This window comes from Panthera uncia, chromosome F1 (assembly GCF_023721935.1).
Source record: "Panthera uncia isolate 11264 chromosome F1, Puncia_PCG_1.0, whole genome shotgun sequence".
NCBI classification, from domain to species: Eukaryota; Metazoa; Chordata; class Mammalia; order Carnivora; family Felidae; genus Panthera; species Panthera uncia.
This window is the reverse complement of record NC_064813.1, coordinates 3,474,900-3,489,863: the sequence shown is the minus strand read 5'-3', so window position 1 is coordinate 3,489,863 and position 14,964 is coordinate 3,474,900. Positions and strand designations below refer to the sequence as shown.

The window sequence follows — 14,964 nt, the reverse complement described above, 5'->3', positions numbered from 1 at the left end:
GAGAGAGAGGGAGACACAGATCCAAAGCAGGCTCCAGGTTCTAAGCTGTCAACACAGAGCCTGACGTGGGGCTTGAACCCACAAACTGCAAGATCCGAGCTGAAGTCAGATGTTTGAGCCACCCAGGTGCCCCTTCAAATATACTTTCTAATGTATATTTTTTGATAGAGAGTGCAAGCAGGGGAGGGGCAGAGAGAGGGAGACAGAGAATATGAAGCAGGCCCTGTGCTAACAGCATCGAGCCCGATGTAGGGGTCGAACTCACAAACCATGAGATCATTACCTGAGCTGAAGTTGGCCACTTAACCTACTGAGCCACCCAGGCACCCCACTCATATGTGGAATTTTAGAAACAAAACGAACAAAGGAAAAAATGGCAAACCAAAAAACACTTTTTTTTTTTTTTAAACATTTATTATTGAGAAAGAGAGACAAAGCAGGGGAGGGGCAGAGAGAGGGAGACACGGAATCTGAAGCAGGCTCTAGGCTCCGAGCTGTCAGCACAGAGCCTGATGCGGGGCTCGAACCCACGAACCACGAGATCATGACCTGAGCTGAAGTCAGACACCCAACTGACTGAGCCACCCAGGTGCCCCCAAGAAACACTTAACTATAGAGAACAAATTGCCCGTTACCAAAGGGGAGGTAGGTGGGGGGATGGATGAAATAGATAATGGAGATTAAGAGTACACTTCTCATGATGAGCACAGAGTAATGTATGGAACTGTCGAATCACTATATTGTACACCTGAAACTAATATCTTAACTATAACGGAATTAAATAATTATGTGTCAAAATAGAATTCAGGTGGTATGATAAATTGAATAAAACCTCTCAATCAAGATAATTCTTTTAATTTCTGGCCCAAGGTAGTTCAAATAATTTTTTTAAAAAACCCTCAGTAGGTGCATATAAACTCTGGTGTTGATTTTGGAGCTTGATGAAGTTGACAGGTATTAAGTTAGGGCCTATGAGTTTGTCACCATCTGCATCTGCTTATAAATAGTATCATCAAATTGCTTAATGCGGAGTTTTAACTGTAACTCATTTGACTTTCATAGATGAAAGTTAAATAGAATTTTATGTTCCTGTCTAGATGTATAGATCCATATCTGGCAAAACAAAGTTTTATTTAAATGGAACCATCTACGTATACTTTGTAGCAAAGATGAAATTACATGTTGCACAGTATATGTTTTTATTTGGTTTTGCTTCTTAACTACAAACATCCTTACCAGAAAACTGTTATGAATCAGAAGGAATTTTTGTACTAAATGCGATATATTATTACACTTAATTATTTTTAAGAAAACTTGTGTAAGCCTCATGTGACATCACAAGTAATGACATCAAAATTATTTTGAAATCCAGCATGTCGGACATTGTCCCATTGTCTCCAGGCCTGCAGTGTATGTGTCCTGAAATCCGTGAATCCCTGGTGTGTGAGGGAATTTGTTTTTCTCTTGCTTTTTTTTTTTTTTTTTTTTTAATTATTACTATTTTGTTTTTTTTCCCTAGTTTACCAATGTTATTACAGGAGCTTTGGGAGCTGGAAACCTACCCTGAGGGTTGTTTTTTTCTTTTTCATTTTCTTTCTTTCTTTTTTTTTTTTTTAAAGTAATCTCTACACCCAGTGTGAGGCTCAAACTCACAACCCGAAATCAAGAGTTGCATGCTCTACTGACTGAGCCAGCCAGGTGCCACTCTCTTACTGTTTTTTGTTTTTTTTTTAAATGTTTATTTATTTATTTTGAGAGAATGTGAGCAGGAGAGGGACAGAGAGAGAGAGAGAGAGAGAGAGAGAGAGAGAGAATCGCAAGCAGGCTCCATACTTGCTTGTTTTCCAAATACTCTTATTTCTTTGATGTTAGATGGTTTTTTTATTATTATTATTATTTTAATTATTTATTTTTTAATTTACATCCAGGTTAGTTAGCATATAGTGCAACAGTGATTTCAGGAGTAGGTTCCTTAGTGCCTCATACCCACTTAGCCCACCCACCCCCCACACACACACCCTCCAGCAGCCCTCAGTTTGTTCTCCATATTTAAGAGTCTCTTATGTTTTGTCCCCCTCCCTATTTTTATATTATTTTTGTTTCCCTTCCCTTATGTTCACCTGTTTTGTCTCTTAAAGTCCTCATATGAGTGAAGTCGTATGATTTTTGTCTTTCTCTGACTAATTTCACTTAGCATAACACCCTCCAGTTCCATCCACGTAGTTGCAAATGGCAAGATTTCATTCTTTTTGATTGCCAAGTAATACTCCATTGTATATATATATACACCACATCGTCTTTGTCCATTCATCCATCGATGGACATTTGGGCTCTTTCCATACTTTGGCTATTGTTGATAGTGCTGCTATAAACATAGGGGTGCATGCGTCCCTTCGAAACAGCACACCTGTATCCCTTGGATAAATACCTAGTAGTGCAATTGCTGGGTGGTAGGATAGTTCTATTTTTAATTTTTTGAGGAACCTCCATACTGTTCTCCAGAGTGGCTGCACCAGCTTGCATTCCCACCAACAATGCAAAAGAGATCCTCTTTCTCCGCATCCTCACTAACATCTGCTGTTCCCTGAGTTGTTAATGTTAGCCATTCTGACGGTAGACCGTTTTATTATAATATGTCTTAGGGAAGATCTTTTTAGGTTAATCCTTTTGGGGAACCTATAAGCTTCGTAAACTTGGATGTCCAAATCTTTCTTTATATTTGCAGAGTTCTTAGTCACTATGTCTTTAAGTTAGCTTTCTGCCCCCTTTTCCCTCTCTTCTCTTTCTGGGACTCCAGTAATGCGTGGATTGTTTCTCTTAATTGTTTCCCACAGTTCACATAAGGTTTCTTCATTCTTTTTTCTTTTCGCCCTTCTGACCAGGTAATTTCAAATGGCATATCTTTAAGTAAGTTCACGGATTCCTTCTTCTGCATGGTTGAATCCACTGTTGGAGTTCCCTATTGAAATTCAGTGCATTCAACTCTAGGATTTCTGTTTGATTTTTATCATGGTTTCTATTTCTTTGCGTTAAACTTCTCATTTTGTTCATACATTATTTTCCTAATTTTGTTTGTCTATCTGTGTTTTCTTATAGTTCACTTAATTTCTCTAAGAGGATTATTCTGAATTCTTTGTCAAGCAGTTCATAGATCTCCATTTTTAAGGGCCTTTTACTGAATCTATTAGTTTCCTCTAGTGATGTCATGTTTCCTTGATCATTTGTGATCCTTGTGGACTTGTGTTGGTGTCTGCACGTCTTTACAGAATGGCTTCAGCAGGGAAACCCTCCACTAGTCAGACTCTCCAGAGACTCTGGGTGGGCCATATGGTGATGTCCGTGGGCAGGCTTGGTGCTGGAGTCCTCAGGTGTGCAAATCTGATGCCTGGGTCAGCAGGTAGACAGGCCTGCTGCCTGGGTCCACTGGGATAGGCCTGGTGCTCGAGTCCATGTGGGTGGGCCTTGGATCCTGAGTCCATGGAGGTAGGTGAGGTACCAGAGACCATGGGGGGTGGGCCTGATAACCCGTCTGCAAGAGCCAGCCTGACTCTGGTGCTGACTGGGAGCCTGTGTCCATGGGACTCAGCCTGAAGCCGGGTCAGTGAGGGGTTGCTTGGACCTAGGGTGAACTGGAGCCTGGGTCCATGGGAGCTGGCCCAGAGTCTGTGGTCATGGTGGCCAGCCTGGCTACATTTCTTAAACGACAGAATCACTATGGAGACTTTGAATGTTTGAGATGGTCAGATTTAGGAGGAATCTGAAGTCTCATCTGGCCAGTCCCTTCATGTTAAAGATGAGGAAACCACAATATAGAAAATAAAATGTCTAATCCAAGGTCACTTGGAAAAATAATGACAGAACTGATATCTCTTGCTCCTATTCCAGTGCTCTTTGATTTATACTACCCTGTCCCAGCAAGGAATGTTATCTTAAGAGGTAAGTTTTGTAATTAAGTCCTGTCTAAAACTCATGATCTTCAACCTTGATAGATAATCCTTTTGTGGTATGAGCCTTTCAAGTTTCCCTGACATCTTAACCCATATGAGCCCAGTTCTTATTTTCCACTCTCTCCCTATACTTGGTGATTAACATACTATATTCTAATTGTTGACATTAGCCTTCCGTTACTCTTGGAATCTTTAGACTTATATATATGCTTTTGGAACTTTTGTTGGCTTTGTTTTATGACAAATACTCTTCTTTCTGTTGTAATTTCTTTTGGTGGCTACATAATTTTATTTACCAAACTATTGCATGTTGACAAATAATATGTATCCACAGCATATCCATAACTTAGAAAACGAATCTAGCAGGAACCATGACCATTATGAATCCACACTGTCTAACTAATTGAGGTGATCATAATGCATGTTTCTATTTCCATTATCTGGGACCCTGTTTTGACCTCCTTTAGATAAGAGAGTCCTAAAATCTGTCCTTTTTCTTTACTTTTGAGAATCTTGTCCTTCTCTGGTAATACTCAAGGGTTTTATTTAACTTCCCTTTACTGAAAATGACCATGATCTAATTCCAGCATCTTTTCAAGGAGGAAGCACAGAGTAATGTTTGATAACTATGTGGGAAGAATTCAATCAAGAGAAGTATAGAACTTGGGAGGCTGGCTTTATCACAAGTCTGTATCAGATTAAATGTGTGTTGGCGGGGAGGGACAAGGGAAAGAAATAGTAGTTCTCTATGGAACGCTTCTCTTCCCACCTCATCACTACTGTCATTCCATTAGAAAATTAGAAAGCAGAAGGATCATCCATGTTTTCACAAATACTGTCCCTGCACAATGGCAAGCCATCACTAAGCCTTATATTTCCAGATTCCAAATGATATAAACTTCATAGAATTTCTAAAATATAAGGAATCATCCTAGGTGACTAATTTTAGAAATCACAGCACTTGGAATTTTCGTGCTGAAGATCTGCTGATGATCTAACAACCACGGCCCATAAAATAATACCTGTGGTGCAGGAGTTATGATCTAATGAAGATGAGACCTTTCACCACTCACTGTTACACAGTCCAGTGTAATACAGGGCTCCATACAGGATTCAGAGGAAAGTAAATGTACCTTAGGCTGCTGCTATAGAGAAATACCTGTATTTTGTTAGGGTAAAACACAAATAGGCATAGTTGGGAGGAAAATATTCCAGGTGTTAGAATCTGTAATTGCTCAGAATGGCACAGAATATGTTACTAGGAAGATGAAGAACGGACCCCTCTGGCTAGAGCATTGGGTTTATTTACATTTTTTTAAATGTTTATTTATTTTTGAGAGAGGGAGAGGGAGACACAGAATCCAAAGCAGGCTTCAGGCTCCAAGCTGTCAGCACAGAGCCCAACGCGGGGCTCGAACTCACAAACCACAAGATCATGACCTGAGCCAAAGTCAGACACTTAACTGACTAAGCACCCAGGTGCCCCGAGCAGTGGATTTATTCAGAAAGCAGTAGAAGACTGGGTTCTGGGCACACTCTGGAGAGCTTGCAGAGAGCATCCTCAAATGTGGTACCCACACTGACTTACTGAGAAAGATCGTTTTCAGAGGCCAGTCAGCTGAATGTACAGATGCAAACAGTCTGTTCAATTTGAATATGAAAATCAAAACGGAGACTGAGATTTCAGTGAACGGTGAAGTTATAACGTGTAATGATTAAATTTGTGAAATTTCGTACATCGTTTCAGGAACTGTGGGGTCAAACATGTATTCATTGATCTTTTTTTTTTTTTTTTTTTAAGAAATTCATGTTACTTAACTTGTTTTTATTATGAAAGAATTTTCCATGGTCATTAGATCTGGCATCTGAATTCCCGCTGTTCTCCTGGGATCCAGAAGTAGTTGTAAAGTTATCAGACCAGAGTTTAAAGAGGAAGGCTTAACTTCTTTAGCCATTTTATATGATAAGCGCATTTACCTTCCTATTTAATTCTGTTTTCTTTTGAGCAAGCCAAGACTTCCAATTACAGCTAATCCGTTTTTCCTTTGGGAGAATCAAGTTTTTGGTCAGGTTTTAACCCACATTCTTTCCTTTAGAGCTCTTTTTATTAACACTCTTAATAATAGTTCTGCAAAACAAAAAAAAAAGATGATTTATGTGTGTGCTAACAGAAGCAATCAGAGGATGGCACAATTGCATGAAGTCAAAACCTTGTGGTTCTAGGCTTTTTTTTTTTTTCATATAATTAGTTTTATTTGGAAATTGTATGGTTAACAGACATAATTATTTTAAGATATTCACCATGGCAAAAATTTATCCTAACCTAGGCATTTTATTTACTTCTTCAAGGACTTTCTTCAGGGGACACCACACCTTTGATGCACGAAAACGTGCTGAGTGCGTCCACGCGTGCTGTTAGTGACGATGAGTCTGCAGAAGTAAATGCTAACGATCCAGCAGAAGCCCCGAAGCCAGCTCTTCAGTATCTGTTCTCGCTTATCCGAGGTGAAGTTGAGCAGGTGGATTCAAGAGCACTTCCCCTTTGCCTTCACCAGGTACTCCATTACACTCTTGCCTTCCGCCCTCAGCATTTATAATCACGTAAAATACAGTTCTCTGCGACCGACTCTCCCCCACCTGTCCTTGGTGAGCCCAGGAGGTGGCCCTGCCTCAGTGGCTGGTGGGAAATTTAGCATGCGACTACTGGTGGCCACACATGGGCTATGAGTGATCAGTCCGTTCAAATAATCACTGCCTTCCTTTATTTGGTGAATACGCTGTGTACGAATAGGAGTCTGTGTAGCAAGTGCTTAGTAAGTACCAACTGGATGCCGAAAACTCTGCTAGACTCGGGGGGAACAGAGATTCCTTAACAGTTGAGTATGTGCTCAAGAGAGCCACTGTGGAGTAGGAGCAATAATTGTAGAAGCGTGTACTAAGCGTAGACATATATCTAAGATTCAACAAAAGCACAACACGTGTGATTAACTTTGTCCTGTGGGCATCAGCAGAAAAGAAGGTGACTCTTGAGCTGGGTTTTGTGGGGTATGCAGGTGCTCACCAGGGCGAGCTGGTTCAGGAAGACAGATCAGCTCCTGCAAAGACATGGCGGAGATGTTGTTGGAGATTAAGATGGAAAAGAGATGGGATAGTGGGGGGCAGGGAAGCCTTGCTTCTAGGGACTGGGAGTCTTTAGTGAGGGGAGTGCCAAATCAAATTTGAATTTTAATGTTTATTTTTTTTTTGAAAGAGAGAGAGAGAGACAGAGTATGGGCAGGAGAGGGGCAGAGAGAAGGAGACACAGAATCCGAAGCAGGCTCCAGGCTCTGAGCTGTCAGCACCGAGCCCGATGCGGGGCTCGAACTCATGAACCGTGAGATCATGACCTGAGCCAAAGTCGGACGCCTAACCGACGGAGCCGCCCAGGTGCCCCTCAAATTTTGATTTTAGAAAAATAGCTCTGCTGATGATTGGGAGGGTAAGTTAGGAGGTGAAGAGCCTGGACACTGGGAGGCGTTCCAGACGGTAGAGAGGAAGCTTTTTTACACAAGAGCCCATTCAGAAAAATGAGATATGAGCTGCATTTTATTTTTCCTTTAAAGTGAAAATAATAAAATAATGAAGAAACTGAGACTCCCTCACAAAACAAATTCCTTATAATTCTGGGGTCAGAATTTGTTTCTTCCATTCAGAGCATCTGTTTTTGGAACATCATGAGAGAAATTTGAACATAGCCAGTATGTTACATAATATTATTTATTGCTCTAATTTCTTGAGACTAGTAATAGAATTTTTTCTTGTTTTTTTTTTTTTTTTTGACTATTTATTTATTTTTGAGAGAGCAAGCAGGGGTGGGGCAGAGAGAGAGGGAGACAGAATCCCAAGCAGGATCCTCTCTGTCAGTGCAGAGCACCATGTGGGGCTCGAACTCACGAACCGTGAGATCATGACCTGACCGAAACCAAGAGTCAGATGCTCAACCGACTGAGCCACTCAGGTGCTCCCCACCCCCTCCCCCCACTTTTTTTTGGTCTTTTTCTTTTTGGTAATAGAATTGTAGGTTTTGTAGTATATAGCGTCCTTGTTCTTGAGAGATACATGCCCAAGTGTTTGGGAGTAAAATGACATAGTGCCCATATTATGATATTTTCACTTATCATGACGTATGACATTTCAGTAGGAAAAAGTATGTAAGAGGGGGAAAGGCAGAGAAAGCAAATTTGCCAGAATGTCAACATTTGACAGATCTAATAAGAGGTAAATGGCTGTTGGTTTCACTCTTCTTTGAACTCTTCTGTAGAATTTTGATAAAAAGTTGAGGGAAAGGACATTTGGAGTAAAGAAGGAAATAGCAAATGTAGTCAAATCTTTTCAAGTTTATGTCACTGGGCTGTTGTTTCGTTAAAGGTAAGAAGAATGTTCTTTTCTACTCCTATATGATCCTGCAGCCGAGGCAGTTCTAGGACTGCTAGACCTTGATCAGGCCGCAAGATTATTTAAAACAATTTTTAAGTTTGTTTGTTTATGTGTTTGTTTGTATTTTTATTTACTTATTTTGTAATCTCTGCACCCAGCATGGGGCTCAAACTCATGACCCTGAGATCAAGAGTCACATGAGTGAGCCAGCCAGGCTCCTTTTACTTAATTTTTTGACGTCTCAATATAAAATTCCACCCCTAATCCCCCAGGAACATATCAGTTTGCTGAGTCCTATAGGCCGTGCTTCTTACATGTCTGAGCAATCCGTCCTCCCCTGACAGAGGGGCTTAGGGGACATGGTAGTGGTTTAAAAGTGGGGCTTTGGGCTCCCCCACTAACAGTCTCAGTGGCTTTCAGTTTCTTCTGTAAATGGCAGAGGACTCAATGACATAATGCACGTAAAAGCACTTGACGTAGTGCTTGGTACACAGTAAGAGCCAAGTAAATGCTAAGCATTATGACTGTAGCCTCACTGTCGCTAATTCAAAGACCGCTTGCTTGGAGAGAAGGCTGGGGGTCAGCAGAGGCGCTGAGGCAGCAGGAGTGAGCTGCAGGGTGTGCTCTTCAGCCGAGAAGACTTGAATCCATCCGCCTCCCAGGGGAGACACAAATCAGGGAGAGGTGGAGGCCGTTTCGTCCATTTCAGTAACTCCCAGCAAGGCACATTGTGTCTTTCCCCTGGAATTGCTAGTTACTGACATTTTGCCGAATTTTCATGCCCCCCACCCCCTACAGACATGTATTTGCCACTGAAACACCATAATTTTTAGGTATTATATCACATCACCCCTAAATACACACGCATGTGTTTCCCAACACCATGGGTACCCCTCTGCGTGACCTGTATCAACCACAAGAAACGAGATGCTGGTAAAATAGTATTATTGCACGTACAGCCTGTATTTGAATTCTCCTCACGTTGTTCCACAAATGTGACTAGTTTTCCCCGAATCCAGGATCCCATGAAAGACCACACATTGCATTCAGTCGTCAAGACTCTTTAGTCTTACGTGATCGGAAACAGTCTGTGCCTGAAAAGTTTTTTTTTTAACTTTCGTAACATTGACCCTTATGAAGAGCCCAAGACTTCTTGTAGAATGTCCCATAATTAGGTTTTGTCTGATTATCTCTCCATGGTGTGATTCAGTTTAAACCATTTTGGACAAGGATTCTGCTTGGGTAACATTGCATACCCACTTCTCTCTTGAACCCACTCTGGTCTGGCTTTTGTCCCCACACTCTACCAAAATGACATTCTGAAGGTCGTAGGTGGCCTCCATGTTGCAAATCCAGTGGTCAGTCCTCAGTTTCCATCCTGCTGGAGGCATTAGAACCTTTGACAGGTTAATCACATACTCCCATTTTGAAGCACTTTCTTTATTTGCCTTTGGACCCTTCCTTCTTGGCTTTCACGTCTTGCCTCACTAGCCATGCTTTCTCTGGCTCGTTTGTTGAGTCCTCCAAAGATTACTCAGTTTTCAGCATTGGAGCACTTCACTAGGCAGTTCTGAACTCCGGGCTTCAGTATCTGGCCTCCTGAGGTGTCTACAGAGCATTTCAAACTTAAGATGTCCCAAATCAAACTTCAGTTTTTCTTCCAAATCTTCTGCTCTCCTAGTCTTCCAGACCCTTTTGTTAAATGGCAGCTCCATCCGTTTAGTTGCTGAGACCAAATACTTTACAGCCAAATTTTATTTACCTCCCCCCACATCCAGTTCCAGTCAGAAAGTGCTGCAGACCTATTTCCACATATGCCCGGAATCTGAGCCCTTCTTCCCTCCTTCATTGCCCCCACCCCGGTACGGGACACCGTCACATCTCACCTGGTTCTCGCAGTGAACCCCTCACTGTAGAAACCCTGTCCTCTCCCTCTTCCATGTTATCACTGTCCTCCATACAGCAGTCATTGTGACCCAGAGAAGATGTGTCACGTCATGTCAGCCTCTGCTTAGAGCCCTCTCGTGGCTTCTCATCAGAGTAAAAGCTAAAATCCCTACGTGGCCTAGAAGACCCTGCACGGTGCGGTGCTGTTCCCTGGTACACCTCAGTTTCTGAAACTCTCCCTGTTAGTCACCCCTTTCCAGGTACACTTGCCTTCTGGTGTTTCCTCAGATATCCAAGGATGCTCTTACTTCAGGGCCTCTGGTGTCTCCTTTCTGCTCTTTCTGAGGAAACCACTAGAGGCTGCACCGAAACAAAGGACTAAACCAAGGAGCAGGATGTGAGATAGCTGAAATTGGGGATCATGCCTAGGAGAGAGGCGAAGGGAGTCTGTAGGTGAAGGAATGTTCTAAGACGACAGCTTTGTACTGAGGAGAGAGTAACCAGTTCCGTTTGGAGGGGATCAGAATAGTCTAGGGAGAAACTTCTATATCATTTTCCTATTTCTGAGTATTTGCTGTACCTGAGTGTATCAAGGGCAGATTTAGACTCTTGGTGATGTGTTTGGAGTTGTCTAAGTGACAAGTGCATGGAAAACTGTGTCCCCCCCCCCCAAAAAAAAAAAAAAAAAGAAAAGTGGGAGGGAAAAGGAAAGAAAAAAGTAACTCCAGGGAAAACAAACGGTTTTCAGGAAGGGAAAAGTAGTAAGAGTTTACTATCTGGATAGGCTCATGATAAGGTACACATTAGATGTTATCTACCCGTAACAGGCTAACAGTGCGTGTGTGGGCGGGGGGGGGGGGCTAGGGGAGGGGGGTCACAGAATGTGTACATGTAGCGTGTGTTTGCAGGGCTAGGCTGAGGGGAGCAAAAGACTCAGTCCTCATCTTCTAAAACTGAAAAATCCAGAAATGACCAAAATAGGCATAATGTGTAGGGAGACACAGGTTAAAAGAAAAAAACCGGAAGGACTCTGAATGCTTGCTCCCGAAGAAAGGAGAAAAGGGCAAGAGTGGCAGGGCTTTGTGAGCACATATTATAGGGCTCTGTGACTCCATATGCCACAGGCACGCACGGTTTTAATGAAAATAACTGAAAGGAGACACTGATCATTCAAACATAAGGTGAGGACAGCCTGTGGGTTACGGTGGCGGCGATGGATACGGAGAGGGATGGATCGCAGTCCTCTTGAGGGGACAGTCACTAGGATTTGGTGGGGGTACAAAGCAGATGAGAGAAGTCAGAGATGACCAGGAGATGCGGCTGGGCGAGTGGTGGTACCATTAACAGAAATGAGGAATTGGAGAGGGAGAGTCCCTTATTTTGGAAGTGATGTATCATTGAATATGTGCTAAAGGCTGTTGGAAACATGACTACAGTTACATCAGATACATCCTTGTATTTTTAGCTCTTGAAACTCTTGAAGATTCCACTTAAAAATTCTTGTTCTCGATATGAGTAATCTTTCACACACTTATTTAATATGACTGCAGGCTAGCTTTAAGTATATAACTGAACTCATAAACTTGGACGCCTTTCATATAGAAGTGGGAAGGGAAACACCAAGCGGGGTGCTCTGTGCTCAGTGAGTTGATACTGAACTGGTGTCAGACTCAGACAGGAAATCGATGTGCTGGGATCCTTGAAGCCAGTCTCTGTGACTGGGGTCAAAAAATACACCTTCCTACTTCCCTTTTCTAGTTCCTGGTAGGTGACTTAAAACTGTTGCCCTCCCAAAGTGACTTTCAGCTTACTTCTTCCCATGATTCTACTCTGCATCTTGTACTTCTGGGTCAGACTCAGACTCAGAAACCATTCTCAGCACTTGCTGCTGTGTGTTGACCACTACGCTAGACACGTACTCCCTCATTACCCTTTACAGCAGCCTAGCAACCTGGTCTCAGAGAGTTGTAGTTGTTACTGTCCCTGTCGGACGGATAAGGGAAGCTGCGGCTTGAGACATGAGATGACATATCTGTCCAAGGTCACATGGCCAGTGGTAGCAAAGCTTGGACCAGAACACAGGTCAATTACTCACCTCCACACTCCGCGTTCTCTCTGCCTTTCCAGGCTACCTCCAAGATTTAGACCTGGGATATCAAAGGAGAGCCAGTCTTCTCTTGGCCTGCTAGACTGGCCAGGGGCGGGCTTCTACCGGGGCAGTGTATTTATTTTCTCAGATGCCCTTTCACCTGGAAATGCCTTTTACTTTTGAGGCATTGGGTCTCATGACCCTCTGTCTGTGGTTGCTTTTAGGTTACTGGAACTGTCACAGAAATCTGGAAGCTAATTGAAATGTATATTTCTGTAGTGCCAGAAAGCCTGGTTTGTAAGCGTGTGCAGCTTTTTATAAATGACTGTGCCAGTGGTGCACAAATGCAGCAGGCAAGGAGAATAGCTTTGAAGAGCCAGAAATCTAATCATCGTGGGCAACCAGAAACCGTGTTGGATGTGATGGGTAGTCGATTTTTCACGAGAAGTTGATAAACGAAATGACACTGGTTTCTGTTAGGTGTAACCCAGTGGTGCTCACCACTGCTGGCTCATGAGAACCACATCCAGTGACGTCCATCATGTTGGGAGCTCAGGATTGGCTGTGATGGAAGTATTGACACCACAGAAACGAGCAAATGCTACAAATCAGGGCTCTCTCCAGCACTCAGGGGCCAGAGGTTAGACACGGACCAGCACACTGCTGGTTGTAGTATATGAAATTCTTGTTTTGGGAGTAAAAAGTGGTCAAATATTGACAATCTGCTGTGGTTCCAGTAGGACCAATATAGCACACCTTTAGATTGATGAGCTGATAAAGACAAGCAGTTTATCCTTTGCAGAGTCCTGAGAATAGAAAATAAGTGTGGGCTCAAGCTTTAGGTGAAATTAAAACTTGACAGAGAAGTGATTGAGTCCAGTTACGTATATCGCCCACAGAAAAATGTTAGAGCTGTCGTATAAATTTTAAGCTAGGCAAATATTTTCTTTTAAAAGTATGCTGTTGCCACCATAGGACTTGGGGGAAAACGTTCCTCTTTGTTGCTTGATTATAGGTTTGACAAGGACTTCATTGCTCTTTGCATTGGCAGAGAGCTGGAAAATGGAGATAGGGATCTATAAATGGAACACCTTTTTTAACTAGAGACTTAGTAAGAATGAAACGGTTTTACAAGTGTAAAGGACTTGTGTGAAATACTCTAAATATGACAACAGTTTATGCAAATATTTCTCAGTGACTACTTTCAGTTTTACTGTTCTATTAATGCCATATCTAAATAAAGATAGAAATAAAAGATCCCCGCGTTTTTAGAGGCCAAGAATTTTTCAGTTGAAGTATGCGTTAGAATGAATCTGGTAACTGATCAGCCTCGACTGGGTCCAGATCCTGAGGCTCTGGACCCCCCCCCCATCCAGTGCCCTTTATACTGTGTGGCACTTTGTATATATTCCAGCCATCGTTGCTCAACTGTTTAGCACTATTGGCCTTTTGTGAAATATCGAAAGAGAACCAAAAGTCAGTGTCCCGTGAGGTAGTTTGTGAAATGCACATGAGTCTCATGTGACTTGACGCCTTTTGACTTTGTGATTTACAATACATAGTCAGTCACTCTTTCCCTCGCCCTATATCTTTACAAGCCCCTGTAGCGTTTTCCTCATTCGTTAGAGTTCTTACTTCTAAACTCTAACAAATCGGTGAAGTTTGCTTTGATGTGAAGTAGAGTAGGAAGAGAGGTTGTGTAAAGACCAAAGAACATCTATGTTTACTCTGCTTGTGATAAGTGACTTCAGAAATGTGTCCTGTGCCTACAGTCAGATTTCTTCTCATCTGGTGAATAAGAGTTTTCTTAGTTTGATGACACTCTGAGAGTGTCAAGGTCTTGATGTTTTCCAGGTTTGCCTTTTCATCCAAATATGAATCTAATTTCCTGTGTTTGTTTGTTTGTTTGTTTGTTTGACAGATAGCAGAGTCCTATTTCCAGGAGGAAGACTGTATCCTTTTCTTAATTTCAGGAAGAAATTCATAGGACTGACTCATAGAGAACTGCCCATGTTTTTAAAATTGAGATTTACATACAACATGTTTATATCTGTTGTTGTCAGTGGGTTTTAACAGCTGTGTCCACCCATGTAACCACCTCAGAAAGCAAGATGTAGAGAATTTCTGCTACTCCGGAAAATTCTCTAGAACCACCCAAATTTGACCTGACATGTAGAAGCCCCAATTTTACCATGATATCAATATTTGCGTGTTTAGGAGAGGGGGGGAGAAGCACATTGCTGAAAAGTATAATTTGAAAATATATTGGATTTTCTTTCTTTTGAATTAAAACAGAAGTCCAAGTCAAGTGATATTCATTTGGCCATACTACACCTGGTAAATCTTAGGACTTTCTTATTATAACTTCTGGCTGCAAAAGGAAGACCGAATTCTTCATTTGTAATAGAAACAGGATAGATGCTGTCAAGTGAGACCGCCCAGGCAGGAGCTTAGCTTCTCTATCGGAAACATTTCTTCCCCCAGTTTTCCACTTGGCCTTTTTATAAATGGCTTCTCTTTTTCAGGGATGGCCCAATATCTACTCTCTAGAAAGAATGTGCCCTAAACTTACCTGTATTTCCCCATTGGTGCAATGTGTTTCTCCTGCTAACCTTGTTGACTTTT

General features: G+C 42.1%; 1 protein-coding gene across 2 annotated transcripts in view; it reads left to right on the top strand.

Moving 5' to 3' along the window:
• The window catches only part of CNST (consortin, connexin sorting protein), a 114,515-nt gene that overhangs the window by 67,188 nt on the left and 32,363 nt on the right, over window positions 1-14,964 (top strand). Inside the window, exons 1-3 of one of the 2 annotated variants that reach the window (XM_049635123.1) lie at window positions 3,760-3,936; window positions 6,297-6,502; window positions 14,261-14,291. In XM_049635123.1, coding sequence (XP_049491080.1) covers window positions 3,822-3,936; window positions 6,297-6,502; window positions 14,261-14,291 — 352 coding nt within the window. In that variant the 5' untranslated portion in view covers window positions 3,760-3,821. Of the gene's footprint in view, window positions 1-3,759; window positions 3,937-6,296; window positions 6,503-14,260; window positions 14,292-14,964 lie in introns of those variants that run through there. The other variant, XM_049635121.1, reaches the window with a different exon arrangement.